Source organism: Brassica oleracea, chromosome C5 (genome assembly GCF_000695525.1).
Source record: "Brassica oleracea var. oleracea cultivar TO1000 chromosome C5, BOL, whole genome shotgun sequence".
Taxonomy (NCBI): Eukaryota; Viridiplantae; Streptophyta; class Magnoliopsida; order Brassicales; family Brassicaceae; genus Brassica; species Brassica oleracea.
The window spans coordinates 274,275-290,451 of NC_027752.1; the positions used below are offsets into that span (position 1 = coordinate 274,275).

The 16,177-nt window shown below is 40.9% G+C and overlaps 5 protein-coding genes across 7 annotated transcripts; 4 read left to right on the forward strand and 1 right to left on the reverse strand.

The window, feature by feature from the left end:
* The first annotated feature begins 1,125 nt into the window (after positions 1-1,125).
* On the forward strand, positions 1,126-2,392 carry LOC106293686. Its single transcript, XM_013729351.1, has 2 exons — positions 1,126-1,976; positions 2,080-2,392. The coding sequence occupies exons 1-2, from the start codon at positions 1,186-1,188 to the stop codon at positions 2,096-2,098; spliced, it is 810 nt and encodes a 269-aa protein (XP_013584805.1). The 5' UTR covers positions 1,126-1,185; the 3' UTR covers positions 2,099-2,392.
* A 3,348-nt stretch (positions 2,393-5,740) lies between these two features.
* LOC106293357 lies at positions 5,741-8,615 on the forward strand. 3 transcript variants are annotated; one of them, XM_013729026.1, is made up of 5 exons: positions 5,741-6,052; positions 6,188-7,667; positions 7,742-7,802; positions 7,894-8,117; positions 8,225-8,615. In XM_013729026.1, exons 2-5 carry the CDS (start codon positions 6,295-6,297, stop codon positions 8,286-8,288), a joined length of 1,722 nt encoding a protein of 573 aa, XP_013584480.1. In that variant the 5' UTR covers positions 5,741-6,052; positions 6,188-6,294; the 3' UTR covers positions 8,289-8,615. The 3 variants fall into 3 exon arrangements, with proteins under 3 accessions (XP_013584480.1, XP_013584478.1, XP_013584481.1); XM_013729024.1 differs by having other exon boundaries at positions 6,237-7,667; XM_013729027.1 differs by having other exon boundaries at positions 6,243-7,667.
* Positions 8,616-9,526: 911 nt separating this feature from the next.
* On the forward strand, positions 9,527-11,490 carry LOC106343220 (protein trichome birefringence-like 25). The gene is made up of 3 exons (XM_013782376.1): positions 9,527-9,963; positions 10,146-10,429; positions 10,519-11,490. Exons 1-3 carry the CDS (start codon positions 9,723-9,725, stop codon positions 11,308-11,310), a joined length of 1,317 nt encoding a protein of 438 aa, XP_013637830.1. The 5' UTR covers positions 9,527-9,722; the 3' UTR covers positions 11,311-11,490.
* A 609-nt stretch (positions 11,491-12,099) lies between these two features.
* LOC106343816 (UDP-glycosyltransferase 72B3) lies at positions 12,100-13,716 on the forward strand. The gene has a single exon (XM_013783139.1). The coding sequence runs from the start codon at positions 12,185-12,187 to the stop codon at positions 13,637-13,639; it is 1,455 nt and encodes a 484-aa protein (XP_013638593.1). The 5' UTR covers positions 12,100-12,184; the 3' UTR covers positions 13,640-13,716.
* A 67-nt stretch (positions 13,717-13,783) lies between these two features.
* LOC106343817 (putative pumilio homolog 22) lies at positions 13,784-15,104 on the reverse strand. The gene has a single exon (XM_013783140.1). The coding sequence runs from the start codon at positions 15,009-15,011 to the stop codon at positions 13,839-13,841; it is 1,173 nt and encodes a 390-aa protein (XP_013638594.1). The 5' UTR covers positions 15,012-15,104; the 3' UTR covers positions 13,784-13,838.
* Positions 15,105-16,177: the final 1,073 nt, after the last annotated feature.

Below are 16,177 nucleotides of genomic sequence, written 5' to 3' on the forward strand. Positions count from 1 at the left end.
CCCCCCCCCCCCTAGAACCCTATGTCGACCCAGGAAAACAAACCCTAGAATTCGAAATTCTCAGAGATAATCTAATAATTGATTCATACCAACACAAAAAAATTATCAAAATCTTATTCAAATAACCTACGAGAAAAACCACGTAGAAAAAGAAGAAGAAAACAAGAGGAGGAAGATATTATGATACCTGTCGCTTAGGAGCTGTAAACAAAAAGAGGAGAAAGAAGAAAAACGAGAGACTTTTTGTTTTTCTTGTTGAGATGGAAAAATAAAGAAGGAATGGTATATGCCAAATTTGGCCGTTGAAGTTCGCCCCTCGATGATCCAACTCATTTTCATCTGTTCGCAACCAAGTTCCCGCGTTCTGTTTGTTTTTCTGTTTTTTAATTACTCTTTTCCTAGATATATACTTTAAGGCCCATGTCCATATCACGGCCCAATTATAGGTTACACTCTATAGACTTATCGTGTTCATCAACCTGGGCCCTTGAACATGTGAACATCGTCGACGTGCTTCCCTCACGTTTATAAACGTGACGACGATGACTGACTTTCATTTACGGACGAGAAGATCCACCATTTTCTATAAATATATTTCATGTCATATATAGATGATGACAACACACACAGATAATGTATTTTAAGTGATTCTTAAAGCCAAAGTTTATTTCTATGATTCCATGCCAATGTCCAACGGACGATTTAATTCACCCAATAAATTTTTAGTTTCGTTCAATAAAAGCATATATTTTCTTTTGATTAAACTTTATTTTAGACACTCATACAGTTACATTTTAGCCAGCCAGAGCTGCAGATAAATAATTAGACAAGGTCAAAGATACGAGCTGTATACCTTCATATATACATGGTGGCCACTATCTTACCTAGCAACGGCCGGTCCATAAAATGTATCATTGCGGAGACACTTACGTATAGTACAGGGAAACAAGCTTGGATAGTAAACGCCAATCAGTTTGCATTCCAAAAAGCCGAACGGCACGCACGTAGAAGTTAGTTACAACGTGGGTGCAGTTCCTTATTAATCATGTGATATGTTCTTTCTTGAATCAAGTTATATTTTAATGAAAGAATCTAAAATTACTGATTCATCATAAATCTGCCAGTTTTTGAATACTTCTTATAAATTTCAGTTATTGAAAACCTAATTAATTAGTTAGGGTTAACATGGACCAAAAGCGGCCAACCGATGAGGAAATGGCGGCGGAGAAACCGTTTAAACCGGTACTCCAGAAACCTCCAGGGTTCCGTGATGAGCAGAACCCACCAACAACGGAACCGCCGTCGGGAACAGCACCGCTTCCACGCCGTCGGCCGAGGCCTATCCATCCGGTGTCACTCTACCCCGAGAAGAAACGTCGCTGGAGCCGCTGCCGCGTTTTCTGCTGTTGCTTCTGTATATTCCTCGCCGTGATTCTTCTCCTCCTCCTCATCGCCGGCGCTGTTTTTTTCCTTTGGTACAGCCCTAAACTCCCCGTGGTCCGCCTTGCCTCTTTCAGAACCAGCAGCTTCAACTTTTCTAGCGGAAAAACCGACGACGGTTGGTCGTTTCTGACGGCGGACGCGGCGACGATGCTCGACTTCAGAAACCCTAACGGTAAGCTGGGGCTTTTCTACGGAGATGCTGACGTGGCGGTGATCCTCGGAGAGAAAGACTTTGAGACCAATTTGGGGTCAACCAAAGTCAAAGGCTTCGTTCAGAAGCCAGGGAATCGGACGGCAGTGATCATCAGGACGAGAGTGAGGACACAACAGGTGGATGATCCGACGGCGAAGAGGCTACGGGCAGAGCTGAAGAGTAAAAAGTTGCTGGTGAAGGTGTCGGCTAAGACGAAGGTTGGATTGGCTGTGGGCAGTCGCAGGATTGTTACTGTGGGCGTTAGTCTCAAATGCGGTGGTGTTAGATTACAAACGCTTGATTCGCAAATGGCCAAATGCACTATCACAGTGTTGAAATGGTACGTATCAATATGAAATCAAGCATTTTAAAGGATATGAAGCGTTATGCATAAAATTATATATGTGTAGAATATTGATCATATAGCCATTTGATAATTGCAGGATTAAGTTGCGGTCATGAGAGAACGGTGTGGTTTGGCTAAGCCTCAAAGGACTTGTCAGAAACCATAAGAGCTATCAAATACTATTTTTTCAGCAATGTTTCTATTTCTAGTTCAGTTTCAATTCGTTACAAATATATATGTGTTATACATATACCTATTGATCATTCAATGGTTGTCGCTTGTGTTATGTTTTGGGCATTTAGAGTACCAAATTGTTTGTTCTTTTGATTGGTGAAAGTACTGTCATCAATGTGATTTATCCCGGTAACTAAAAATTTGGTATATCTATGATATCAAACAGCAGTTATTTACACTAATCATACACATGTTAAATCCTGGTACATAAATCCAACTATAACCATAACAAACGAAAACAAGTGAAGGAGAAGGTGAAGAGTTACATTTCACCAGCAACGAGCCCAGCGATTAGCCAGGGACTTGATCTCGCCAAATTCGCTTCCTCCGCCAGATTAATGATCGTATAAACAGCCGCCGTTCCGTCATTTTTGCATCGATAAACCACCATTAACGGCAGAGAGGAAACCAAAAAAATAACTCATACTCTTAAGAATTTGGCTTTTATGTTGTTGGCGAGTGTGAGCAATCTTGTTTTTTTATTCTTTTAAATGTCTTCTCTTCAATACAATGCAATAATCATTCAAACATTCGAAAACATAGTTATTTTTAGGATAAGTTCTAGACCAAATTCTTTAAAACAGATTTGTCAAACCTCACCCATGCTTGTAAGCAAGTGGAGTATATATAATATTAAAGTACTGACTTGTATAAAAATCACTCGACAGCTATAATATTTGTTATTCAGCGTCAATGTCAGCTTTGTGTTTTTCTTTTGCAAATGTCATTGTCACCCATACATATATACAAAAATTGAAATAACTAAAAGACATTTGTAAACTTTTTAAGATAATGATGATGGCAATAACTAGTCCATGTTAGAGTATTAGAGTTTTTTGTTTTTCCTTTCAGCTATAGTATTTGAATTTTTAGTAAACTAGTATTTTAAGCATTGGTTATTTAAACTCGATACACAAAGCTGTGAGCTTTTTAGAACTAGAATGTTGCTGACCAAAAAAAACTAGAATGGAATACTAGAAGATATAAACACGTCCTAGAACATGGCATCGTTAACCTGAGCAACATGTTAATTTTTAAACTAGTCACAAATAATAAATAGTTAAATACGCATCATTTACAAGGTAAATCATTCATGTCTTAGAGTATGAATATGCGTATGAACTAATTTGATACTCGCTCCGTTTGTGATTACTCGTTGTTTTAGACTTCGACGTACAAATTAAATTAAGAAAACATTTAATTTTATATATTTACTAGATAAAAACATCATTGCCAATACACCTAACAACATTTCAACCAATTGAAAAATAGATTAAAATATAAAATCAATAAATTTTGCATTGAGATTATAAAACAATACTAATTTTAAAACAAAAAATTTACCCTACAACGATAATTAATGTGAAACAGAGGGACTATTTATAAAAAGTTGCCTAAAGAGTTGTTTTTTTTTTTTGAAAGAATTTTAAATTTATTCAAATCAAAAAAACCTGTTTACAGAAAAACTGCTTCCTTTTCTATACATCAGACTTATAGAATAAACTTTTTTTAAAATTTCATAAACTCAAACTCTATCTTCTTCCAAACCACACTTCCATGGTCTTCTCATACTTTCTACCATTTTTCCTTCTCAATGATGTGATTCTATTCCTAACCAACTTGTCTAATCTTGCAATCAAACAAGCTGCTGGCTGAGATGTTTCACCAACCCTTCTCACATTTCTCTCATGCCAAACTGCATATAGCACTACTTGGAAGCTATACCTCAGTAGAAGTGTCAGATTTCTCTCATGTAGACCATTTGCCAAGAACTGAATGATCTGAGACCATCTATGTAGACTTCTATTGCCCGCCAAATCACCAATAGTTCCATACCAAACTTCTCTAGAGTAAAGACACTCAAAGAATAAATGGTCTCTAGATTCAGTTGCCGAGTTACATAGCCAGCAGGATGATATGGCTCTAGGATTCCAGCGAAAAATCCTATCACCCGTTGCTAGCCTATCATGAACTGCAAGCCATGTTATGAAAGAGAATTTAGGAGTACCTTCCTGGAACCAAATGCCTTTGTGCCACATCACTCTTGGCGATTTAATTCTGATCATCTCCCATGTTTGAGACGTGAGGAAGCCTTCCTTATAGTAGCCTGTCTCCCTTTTCCACAGACATACATCTTCCATCTGATTAAGGCCTCGGTTTCGCAAAGCCATAATTTCCTGCTCTATTTGTCGGGAAACAGGGTCTCTGTGATCCCTAGCTCTGTATGTCTGAACAACCCTCTCAACTGTAGAATTTATAGGTATGCCAAGCATGAGACACCCTCTCTCTCCAGTTAATTCAATCAATTTACCCAATTGGGACCATCTTTCAAACCAAAAAGATGTAGTAGAACCACTGTTAATCTCCACTTTAGTTAGCTGCAGAGCCAGCGGTCTGAGCTGTAATAACTTCTTCCACATCCATGATCCAAGACTACTCTTCTCCTTCACACTCCAGAACGATCCTTTACGTATAAGATACTTCCAAATCCACTGCACCCATAAAGATGATCTTGCAGTCAAAATTCTCCCAATCAGCTTCAAACAAGAGACTCTATTTGCTTCCAAAAGATTTCTCAAACCTAATCCTCCCTCTTCTTTCGGTTTACATACGTCTATCCATGCAATCTTTGCTTTCTGAGCTAACAGTGTCGGGCCAGACCAGAGGAACGCAGAGCATATACTATTAATTTCCTGTATACACATATTTGGCAAACGGAACGCTGCCATCCAGAAATTGATGATGCTATATAAGACGGAACCAATCAACTGCAGACGACCCGCAAAGGTGAGATGCCTTGCAGTCCAGGAAGATACCCGAGCTCTTATTCTAGCTATAAGAGGACTATAGTCTCGCACCGTCATTCTTTTAGTTAATAGAGGTAAGCCGAGATATCTTACCGGAAGAGAGCCTGCTTCAAAAGGGAATTGATCCAGTATAGAAGCACTATCCTCTGCTTTAACTCCAGCCAGATATATAGTAGACTTCTCTAAACTGATATTAAGCCCCGACATTCTCGCAAATTCTTTAAAAACCGCCAAAATGCCTTCAATAGATCTCTTCTTTCCATCTGAGAACACCAATACATCATCCGCAAAGCAAATGTGAGTCAGGTTCAACTCTTTACAATACGGGTGGTAACCTATTTGCTTTTCCTTTGCAGCTTTATCAAGAAGCTTTGACAAAACTTGCATGCTTATCACGAATAGGTATGGAGATAGTGCACAGCCTTGACGCAAACCCCTCTTGCTATTGAAATATCCCGCCAACTCGCCATTAATCTGAATAGAGAAAGATGCCATCTCAATACACCTTTTGATCCAAAGGATAAACTTTTCAGGTAGATTCATAGCTTTTGATCTAAAGAGTTGTTTTATAAAAAAAAATGCTATGTTGGTCGTCACGTTAACAGTAGGTCAACTTGACCTAGTAACACCCATCATTTCAAATTTTTGTTGGTAGAGTTTATTAGTTAATTATGCCAATGGTGCTGGTCTTACAGTGAGAGGAGGAGATATTTGAAATCCACCCTCCATCTTTTCTTTCCCAATAGTCAGGGTAAACAAAAAGGGAAGCAAAGGGACAAGAAAAGAAAGAAAGAAAGAAGGTTTTCTCCACCTTTAAGCATCCCAGCAGCAGCTCAAAGTCCTTTTTTTCAAAAAGAAAATATTATTTAAAATCCTCTGAAAGTTTCAAATCCTACTTTTTCATTTTCGTATTAAAAATGGATTCGTCAAAGAGACTAAATGAATGCTTCTTATCTGATTGATTGAATCTCTCACCGGAGCAAGAAATTGCCCTCTGCACTACATCTTCTCCTGCTGCTCTTCTTCGAGGTGCGTTTGATTTTTCCTCTCTCTTTTGTTTGTGAGTTTGAATTATATGCTTAGAAATCATGGAAACTGTGATAACCTTTTTTTAGCACATAAACAAGAATTTGCTCTATAATGCTAATATGTGCTTTTGGATAGGATAAAATCTGTTGATAACATGATACAGATTCAATGATCCTTATTACAGTTGCAGTTAACCAAGCAAAACCAATATAGTTTTTGTCGGAGAAAGATTAGAAAATCCGATGAGGACAAGCGGTTCTGCTTCATCCAGAAGCCAAGAAGAAACACGGTTTAAAGAGGAGGACGATGCTTCCCCCATGAGAAATCGCCAAGATCAAAACACCAGCACGATTCAATACGCAGATCAACAACAAGCAGAGCTTTTTAGAAAGCTTGACTCCTTAAAAGGCCACGTTCTCCGTGGCCAAGATTCACCAAGAGCCTCACATCATCAGCCACCACCTTATTACAATCCATATCCTCCTTATGGAATGTATCCTTCCCCTAGTAACCCGCCTCATGGTTTCCCAATGCATCAAAGCTTGTATGGTCATTACCCAAATCAGATGCTGCCTCGTCCTCCCTATCCTCCTCAAGGACATTATGTAGACATTGGTCCTGACATACTTGACCCCCACTTACACGACCCTAGATTCCTTCCTGGTACACCGAGTAGGTTCGCTGATGTCCCTGTTTCGCACCATGGTGGTGGTGCTCAAGGCCATCATCACACGAGGTGGCCTAGTGACATTAACTCTGAAATGGGTGGCGGTGCTCAAGGCCATCATCACACGAGGCGGCCTAGTGAAGTTAACTCTGAAACGGGCGGCGGTGCTTATGCTCGTGGGTATGTTCAAACTGCTGCTGATTCGCGTCGTTGCCATCCTCTAGCAGGAGGTGCGCCCTTTGTAGCTTGTCACAATTGCTTTGAGCTTCTCTACTTGCCTAGGAAGAAGCTTCTTCTTTCTCAGGCAAAGCAGCAACAAAAGCTGCAATGTGGTGCTTGCTCCGAGGTCTTCTGTTTCACTATTGTTGATAATAAGCTTGTTTTCTCTTCTTCTTCTTCTTCTGCTCTTCAGGAGACTAACCGAGCTCGTGTAGAGGTTGAAGATAGAAATGCAGTGGTAGATGATTGTCCACTTAAGGATGAGGAACACTCAGATGACGAAGGAGGAAGATCAAGCGTTTCTAGTGAACCACAAAAAGAGGTAGTCAAGTCTGTTCGCCGCAGAGCCAAAGCCGCTAAAGCTCCTCCTCCGGAAAACTCTAATCTTCTAGAGCTCTTTGAGTATTCTAACGTAAACAGAGCTGCACTCACTTATGGAACGTCGCAGCTAGGTTACAATAAGCAAGTATCCTTCACCAAACAAGAATCGTTAGCTTCTGAGACAGATATTTCTTACAATGGGTACTATAATAACACTGAGGACGATTCAAGGATCTCAAACGCCAGTAAAGAAGAGAGCGGACGTAGAAACCGAAACAATAAAACCGTAGCTAATGATGACCAATACGATAGGCAGCTAGAGGTTTGGGTGAATGGGCATCTGATACCTGAAGATCAGGTTATCAGCGCCGAGAAACAAGCTGGACCTGTTCAAGCTGGCAACTACTGGTAACTTTTCTTTCGGTTACACAAATTTTGTTTTTGGTTCAGAGTCGTTAGAGAAGTGATGTCTTTCTGATTAGGTATGACTACCGTGCTGGATTCTGGGGAGTGATGGGACACCCTTGTCTCGGTATCATACCAGTAAGAACTTTTTTTTTCACAAATTTTCCATTTTACTTTCCATTTTCTATGTTTGTATGAAGAAATGGGAAATAATTATTGGTTGGTGCAGCCATTTATCGAAGAGTTTAGTCGTCCAATGGCAGATAACTGCGGTGCGGGGAACACGGGAGTGTTTGTGAACGGAAGAGAGCTTCACGAGAGAGATTTCGAGTTACTTGCTAGTAGAGGTCTTCCTCGAGGCAAGAACCGTTCTTACATCGTTGATATATCGGGAAGAGTTCTTGATGGAGACTCTGGTGAGGAACTTAAGAGTCTCGGCAAATTAGCTCCAACGTAAGCACTACAGAGTCTTTGTAATAGAGTTTTATATTGATGTCAAGTTGATTCTGAGATTTTTATAACTCATTTGTCATTGATATAAATGTTGAAATGTGAATCAGGATTGAGAAGGTTAAGCATGGATTTGGCATGAGAGTTCCAAGATACCTAGCTTCATCAACTTGATTCAGCCTCTTCTTCTTGTTTCAATCTTTCCTTATTAGATTGAAATGTAAATTGTGCTTTATGTAACACAACACATCATTTGGTTGGTTGGTTATATTCTGATTTCTGACCCCACAGCTTGCCTCTGTTCCCTTTGTTCCCTTTTTTTCTTTTCTTGTTTTGGAAGCAAACCAAACCGGTTTGTGATTTTCGGTCTGGGTTAAAGATAACAACTCTGATTTTCTTGTGATCTTCTGGTTTTATGTAAAAATTGATATGTTTTGTTTTTTGTGGATCATTTTTTTATTCTGTATCAATAACTATCAACAAATAAAGTAAATTATCAACTCTGTTTTCTTAGTCATCATCACCATTTTATTATTTATAGATCTGTCGTGATAGGCTGTACCTGTCCTTTGAATCGTATTCAAGAAAGAAGACGCAGTAAAAGCTATTGCGGTAGATAGCTGACGCATGTCCAAATTTAAGAGGCTGGTCCACGATATAAAGATTTAAAACCCAATGGGGTCCAACATCTACGTCTTATTTATTCAGTATGGGCCTCATATTGTATCCCCACACCATGCATAAATTCTAGTTGATCAAAAAATAAATAAAAAAATTAGGACTTTCTACAAAAGACTTAAACATTAAACACGCTTTTTTTACGGCTATTTGATTAAGCAGTGAAACAAGTTTTAAGTTGGAAAACAATAATCAGATCTAAGGCGTCATGTCTTTATCTTTAGCTCTTCTATCAACGGTGGTCTGGTCTCGGTCACTCTCTCTAGATAAGTAAATAGGCAGTGAGCCGCGGGGGAAAACATGTATTCGCAAATGACATTTGTTCTCATGACACAACTTTGTACTTTCAGACAAATGTGTTTCAGTATAACGGTTGTTCATAACACTAATAGATTGCTTAGTCGATACATTTCGTTTCAGGCATACTTTATGCGTTATGAGATGTTGCAAGATTGTTTTCAATTAGTGGAAATCATTAATGGTGGTGGTGGTATCATGTCTCCGTGTATCTCATTGGCTTAATCATGCGTAAAGGAACAAATCATATGATTTGCTTTGCAATTATCTATTTAGTAGTATCTTTACAAAACAATTAAGAAAGTCTAATCATTATATTATCTTTCTTTTCTGGCTCTCTCTCTAGAAAACTTTTTAAATCTCACTAAAGCACGACCGACGCAACAAAAGAAAAACGAGTAATTTAGTTTACAGTATTATTAGAAGGGGGTTACAAAAACAAATACTAATGACTTTGAATTCAAGAAAAAAAAACAAAAAAAAAACACACTGTCAGAATTATTTACCAGGAAGCTCCTAGCTTTCATCAACAACCAAAAACATCCAAGAAAGCTAATTACAAACAATTCAATACCTTCCAAAAGCAACACTGATCTATTCCTTTTCTGTCTGTCTAGTTCTTCACACTTTCGCATGAAGATCGAAGGAAACCCATTTGGTTCCTCTCACCAACGCAATCAGATTTTCCTCAAATTCGTCGCCTTCTTCCTCCTCGTCGGTCTCACTTACCGTCTCATCATCACCGATTCCACCGACTCTCCGATTGCACAAGTAAGAACCTCGCCGGATCCTCCCGGTCTCACTGCCTCAGTTGCTCAAGCTCCAGCCCCCGTTTATTCCCCAGTAAACATCACCACTGCTGCTTCAGAGAACGGTAAGAGTGGATCTTTCTTTGTCAAATTATTCGTGGAATCAACACTAGAGAGTAAGATCCAAGCAACATGAAGAAAATTAGACATTTTTCCCCTTTTTTTTTTTTGCCCTCATCTAATCATATATCAAAAAAAAAAAAACTAAAATCACACTGATGTTTCTGATTGAACCAAACGATTGTAGCTTCCACAAAGTGTGACATCTTTAGCGGGAACTGGGTACCAGACCCGTCTGGTCCTGTCTACACCAACACCTCTTGTCGGCACATCCAAGAACACCAGAACTGCTTGAAAAACGGACGCCCAGATTCGAATTACCTTCTCTGGAGATGGAAGCCTCGCGACTGCGATCTCCCCAGGTTCGATCCAGAGCACTTTCTCGACAGAATGAGGAACAAGTGGTGGGCTTTCATCGGCGATTCAATCTCCCGTAACCACGTCCAATCCCTCCTCTGCATCCTCTCTCAGGTTCCCAAATAAATAAATAAATAAATAAAATTAAACTTTTCATCTCTTAAAAAAAAAAGAGAGATTCTGATGTAAAAGTTTGGGTGCAGGTAGAAGAGGTAGAAGAGATCTACCACGACGAGGAGTACAGATCAAAGATATGGAGATTCCCTTCTCACAACTTCACTCTCTCCGTCGTCTGGTCTCCTTTCCTTTTGAAAGCCGACGTCTTCGAGAACTCCCAAGGCGTTTCCTTCTCCGACATTCAGCTCCATCTCGACACCCTCGACCCCAAGTGGACCCATCAGTACGTCAACTTCGACTACGTTGTCATCTCCGGTGGCAAATGGTTCCTCAAAACATCCATCTTCCACGAGAACCACACCGTTACCGGGTGCCATTACTGCCAAGGCAAGAACAACCTCACCGAGCTCGGTTACGAATACTCCTACCGTAAAGCTCTTCGCTTGGTTCTCGACTTCGTCGCTGATCCTAACCGTAAAGCTCAGGTTCTGCTCAGAACGACAACGCCTGATCATTTCGAGAACGGAGAGTGGAACACTGGCGGGTTCTGTAACAGAACGATGCCGTTTAAGGAAAGCGAAGGAGAGATGAAGAGCGAGGATGAGTTGATGCGTGATATCGAGCTTGAGGAGTTCCGTAAGACGAGAGAAGAAGAAGCCAACATTGCGTTACTCGACACTACTTCAATGTCGCTTCTCCGACCAGATGGACATCCCGGACCGTACCGGTATCCAAATCCGTTCTCTGGGATGAAGATCAAGGATCCGGTTCGTGTTCAGAACGATTGTCTTCACTGGTGCTTGCCCGGTCCGATTGATTCGTGGAATGATCTTATGGTGGAGGTCATGCTTAACCGGGAGATTGAAAACAAGAATTAGCCCCTCTATTTCCTGATGTTGTTTCTTTGTAATTAGTTATTTTGTTCTATAAAAGCCCATTAGTTTGATTTTTGGGCCTTGAATGGAGCCAACTACAAGCCCGTGTCGTTCTCTATGTGGGGAACAAGACGTCGTGTCGATTTACTTTCTCCAATGTCGCTATCTTGCCGCTTTTGGTTCTTTCTTGTGTACAAATCATTAAAGGATGACAATTCTGAGCCAAAAACTATTTGTAGATCGTGTATTATTAGAGCACCATTAACATAAGTGCTTATAGATTGTGTATCTTGCCGCTTTTGGTTCTTTCTTGTGCCATCCCATTATGGATTGTTAGGTTAATGTTGCTCTTAGGATTTGTTTTTGTGCACTACAGATTTCAATATATGTTTCACAAAAGTTTATTTGTTTTAATCAAAATTTTGTTATAAAGTATTTCACTTGAATATACAAAAGACAGTCATTACTCTTTTTTTGAGTCTGCCGTTCACGTATGTATTGATTTTTTTAGTAACCTTTTGTCGTTTATTTTTTGTCACCATTCAGACCCCATGACACCCACTTCACCTAGAGCAGCTCCATCACCGTTTATTCCTAGTTGCTGCATCCCTAACTTTTTACTACATGCCAACTTTGCATGTGTTGGCCTATAGTATTATACAGTGGAACCGCCTACATTTCTAATCCACACAGATTGAGATATAGCAAATAATAGAACATAATAAAATAAAATAATACCATAGATTTATAACCACAAGTACGCAATATATAAAGGAACTGGCTATAGGTTGTTACCATTGAAAAAACATGCACAAATGAGCAAGAAGGCCATATAAATTATTGACTTCATCACATTAAATTCTTCAAGCTTGCATTAATGGCATATGCAAACACTCCGCATATCGCAATCATACCAAGTCCCGGTCTGGGTCACCTCATCCCGCTCCTCGAGTTCGCAAAGAGGCTCGTCGACCACCACCGCTTCACCGTCACATTCATCTTCCCCGGTCAATCATCACCGTCTAGTGCCCAAATAGCCATTCTCAACTCTCTCCCTTCCTCCATAGCCTCCGTGTTCCTCCCTCCCGTAGACCTTTCCGACCTTCCCTCGACGGCGGGAATCGAAACTCGGATCTCACTCACCGTGACTCGTTCTAACCCGGCGCTCCGGGAGCTTTTCGGCTCGTTATCGGCGGAGAAACGTCTCCCGGCGGTCCTCGTCGTCGATCTATTTGGCACGGATGCGTTCGACGTGGCCGTTGAGTTCCACGTGTCACCATACATATTCTACCCATCAAATGCCAACGTCTTGTCGTTTTTGTTTCACTTGCCGAGACTAGACGAAACGCTGTCGTGTGAGTTCAAGGACTTGACGGAACCGATTAGGATTCCCGGTTGTGTTCCGATAACCGGTAAGGATCTCTCGGATCCGTGTCAAGACCAAAGCGATGACGCATACAAATGGCTTCTCCACAACGCCAAGAGGTTCAAAGAGGCTGAGGGGATCCTGCTTAACTCCTTCGTCGACTTGGAGCCAGACGCTATTAAGGCTTTACAAGAACATGCTCCTGATAAACCACCGGTTTACCCGATTGGACCATTGGTCAACAAGGGTTCTTCTTGTTGTGCCAACGATGAGTATGAGTGTTTAAACTGGCTGGACGACCAACCACTCGGTTCGGTTCTATACGTTTCATTTGGAAGTGGCGGAACACTCACGTGTGAGCAGCTTAATGAGCTCGCTTTCGGTCTAGCGGAGAGCGGGAAACGGTTTATTTGGGTCATACGAAGTCCGAGCGGGATAGCTAATTCTTCGTTCTTCAACTCACACAGCCATACCGACCCGTTGACCTTCTTGCCACCAGGGTTCTTGGACCAAACCAAAGGAAAAGGCCTAGTGGTCCCGTCATGGGCACCACAGGTTCAAATCTTGGCCCATCCATCCACCGGGGGATTTCTAACACATTGTGGATGGAACTCGACTCTTGAAAGCATTGTGAATGGTGTACCGCTAATAGCGTGGCCTTTATACGCAGAGCAAAAGACGAATGCATTGCTACTTGTGGAGGATGTTGGGGTGGCTCTAAGAGCGAAAAACAGTGAAGATATGATTGTAAGAAAGGAACAAGTGGTGAGAGTGGTTAACAGGTTGATGGAAGGAGAAGAAGGGAAGGCTATAAGGAATAAAATCAAAGAGTTGAAAGAAGGAGCTGGAAGAGTCTTGAGAGAAGATGGGCTCTCTACGAAGGCACTCACTGAAGTTTCCTTAAAGTGGAAATCTCACCAGCCAGAGGTGGAACAAGACACGACCCACAATATATGTAGTACTTAACTTTCTTTGTTCTCTGATGGACTTGATCCAAGAATAATGCTGATCTACCCAAATAACTAATAAAGCTGCTTCAGTCACGCAACCAAAATTCATATATGATGTAGACTGCCAAGCAATCCTTTTACACCCATCTCAGAACATAAAAGCACAAAATCTAAGATAAAATCACATCTAAAAGCTATGCATGACAAAACACCAATTAAGCATTTCCCTCTGAAACAATTTGATCCTTAACTGTTTCTATCGCTGGGTCGATGATAGCTGCAATGTTATTTCCGAGAGACGACCCACGCAACCTATCAAGAAACGGCTTCAACTTCTCAACAAGATCGCCAAACAAATCATTCCTATGAAGTTTTGCAATTTCCAAAGTCTTCCTCAAGACTCCATTCCCGTATTCGTCCTTCGCCAATCTCACCAACGTATCTTTGTCACACTTAAGAATCTCTATGACGATAAAAAGCAGAGAAAACAACACCGTCTTGTTGTCGCCACCGAGAAGCTTCTCCACAACTTGGCTTCCATGTTTCAGAAACGAAAGCTCAATGTAGTGGTAATGAAGCCCAATCGCGATCAATGTCGTACACTCGTAGTTGAAGAGATTAAGCACGTGTTGTATCACGGTGTTTCCCATATCAATATCTTTGGTTAGGTAGAGAGCGTGGAGTCCTATTTGGCGTAGGATTTTATCATACACTTTCAAATTTCCTCTTTTCTTGAAAACGTACATGGTTCGTAATAGGATGAAACCACCTTGAAAATCGGTTGTAATATCGGTGAACCTTTGCTTGATTGCTGCCCAAACAACTGTGTCGGTTTCTTCAGATTTTCCTAGGATTATGTGAAACATGAGCGTGCCTCGTCTTGTCTTGACGAACTTGACAAATAGATCAGGGTCTGACGTTAGCTTCTCGACAAGCTTGTGGAGGTGATCATAAGATGATGTTGAGAGATTCTCATCAAACTCAGCCATTAACACGTGCAACCGCATGTCGTTTTCTGTGGTTTTGCGTGTAAAATCGAGTTTAAGCACATGTTCGATAAGGGAGATTCCTAAATCGTCCATGCTCAGCTTGTAAACTTTATCTGTAATTAGGTCAAGAAATTCATCTTTGTAGAAATCATCGGCTATTGTTATGACTTTCTTAAGTATGATGCAACCCTTGTCATCACGCGCTAAGACCAACGCATGACGGAATGTGATAGAACAAAATAGTTTCTTGTGATGTATGTTGCAAACACTTAGAACGTGTGACGCAAAATCATAGCCGCTTTCGTGAGTCATAATCTCAGTGAACTCCATCATGATTGGGTAGAAAAAAATTGTATTGACATCATCTGATATCCCGAAGATTCTTCTGAAGCGATTCATGCCTAAGTCGTCTCTGATAATTTTGATGAAAAGATCTAAATCTGATGTTAACAGACTCGCAAACTTAGGGAGCTCATGACAACTATTTATAATGAAAAGAAACTCCTCCACCTCAACTTTCTCGGAACTAGTCATCACACTTCGCACGTACATGCCAAGTAGGGGTGGCAAAAGGTTGCCATCGTTTTCCATAATTTGAGGAAATTAGTCGAACGCTTTTATATATTTGTTTTGGTTCGTCTCTCTGTGTGGTGTTTGAACTATCAATGTTCAATTGGTATTTATAGCTGTATAATAAGATTAAGGGTTTTCTGTATTCCTAACTCGGAGAATATAAAAGGGATTTCTTGTGAGAAAAGGAAAATTATACTGATTTTTCTTATTAATATTTTATAAAGTTTTCCCTAGTCATCTTGGTTGTATTTTGTTCACAATAAATAAATTGGAATTTATAAATTAAAGAGAGTTCGCCCTAGAGCTCCCAGACACGAGTATCGAGACTCGATTGCAGCCGCCGTTTCTCGACGCCGGTGAGCCCTCTGGCCGCCGGCGTCGGGTCCTCCGTTTTAGCTCTTCTCATCTTTCTCGTTTCCGTTTCGTTTCCACCGTTTACGTTAGCCCTCCGACCTGGTTCTCCATCTCTGTCAATATCTCTGCTCACGCCAAGTTTCCTCTCCGTAGAAAGCTTGTCCTTGTGAGTCGCAGATCTTGGTTGTCTCATTACAGATCTGGTTCCACCGGATCTGACTTTTCATGGGGGATTCCCCAACCCGTCGAGATTCTCGCCTGTTTCAGTTCCCGTTTTCCATCACCGTCATCGTGCTGCTATGCTCACCTCCCCCTCAACGAATACCCACCCCTTGTTGGGGTTGAAGCCATTCATCCTCTCCAAGTTGAGCCTCACAAGCCAGATCCGCCGCCATCTCTGCACCAAAATAGGAAAAATAGGAAAAGCTTTAGCTATCTTCCTACGCTGTGTCTCATCTCTCCATCTGTTGGTCTGAGGCCTGAGCCGATGACTCACCACTCACCAAATGTATCCCATCCAGTCACCCGTCGCTGCACTTCAACGGCTGTACTGTCATCTTTCCGAAGAGGTCAGTTTTCTTATCTCCTTGGGGTCTTTACCAAAACAGATGTGCAAATATGGTCTTATCTCTCTTGTG

What these genes read in the sequence shown, in the direction of transcription:
- LOC106293686 (XM_013729351.1), top strand. Translation starts at nt 1,186, where the DNA reads ATGGACCAAAAGCGGCCAACCGATGAGGAAATGGCGGCGGAGAAACCG.
- LOC106343817 (XM_013783140.1), bottom strand. Translation starts at nt 15,011, where the DNA reads ATGAATCGCTTCAGAAGAATCTTCGGGATATCAGATGATGTCAATACA.
- LOC106343816 (XM_013783139.1), top strand. Translation starts at nt 12,185, where the DNA reads ATGGCATATGCAAACACTCCGCATATCGCAATCATACCAAGTCCCGGT.
- LOC106343220 (XM_013782376.1), top strand. Translation starts at nt 9,723, where the DNA reads ATGAAGATCGAAGGAAACCCATTTGGTTCCTCTCACCAACGCAATCAG. An exon ending in CACTGCTGCTTCAGAGAACG is followed by an intron (nt 9,964 to 10,145) that starts GTAAGAGTGGAT and finishes AAACGATTGTAG; the next exon opens with CTTCCACAAAGTGTGACATC. An exon ending in TCCTCTGCATCCTCTCTCAG is followed by an intron (nt 10,430 to 10,518) that starts GTTCCCAAATAA and finishes GTTTGGGTGCAG; the next exon opens with GTAGAAGAGGTAGAAGAGAT.
- LOC106293357 (XM_013729026.1), top strand. Translation starts at nt 6,295, where the DNA reads ATGAGGACAAGCGGTTCTGCTTCATCCAGAAGCCAAGAAGAAACACGG. An exon ending in GTTCAAGCTGGCAACTACTG is followed by an intron (nt 7,668 to 7,741) that starts GTAACTTTTCTT and finishes CTTTCTGATTAG; the next exon opens with GTATGACTACCGTGCTGGAT. An exon ending in CTCGGCAAATTAGCTCCAAC is followed by an intron (nt 8,118 to 8,224) that starts GTAAGCACTACA and finishes AATGTGAATCAG; the next exon opens with GATTGAGAAGGTTAAGCATG.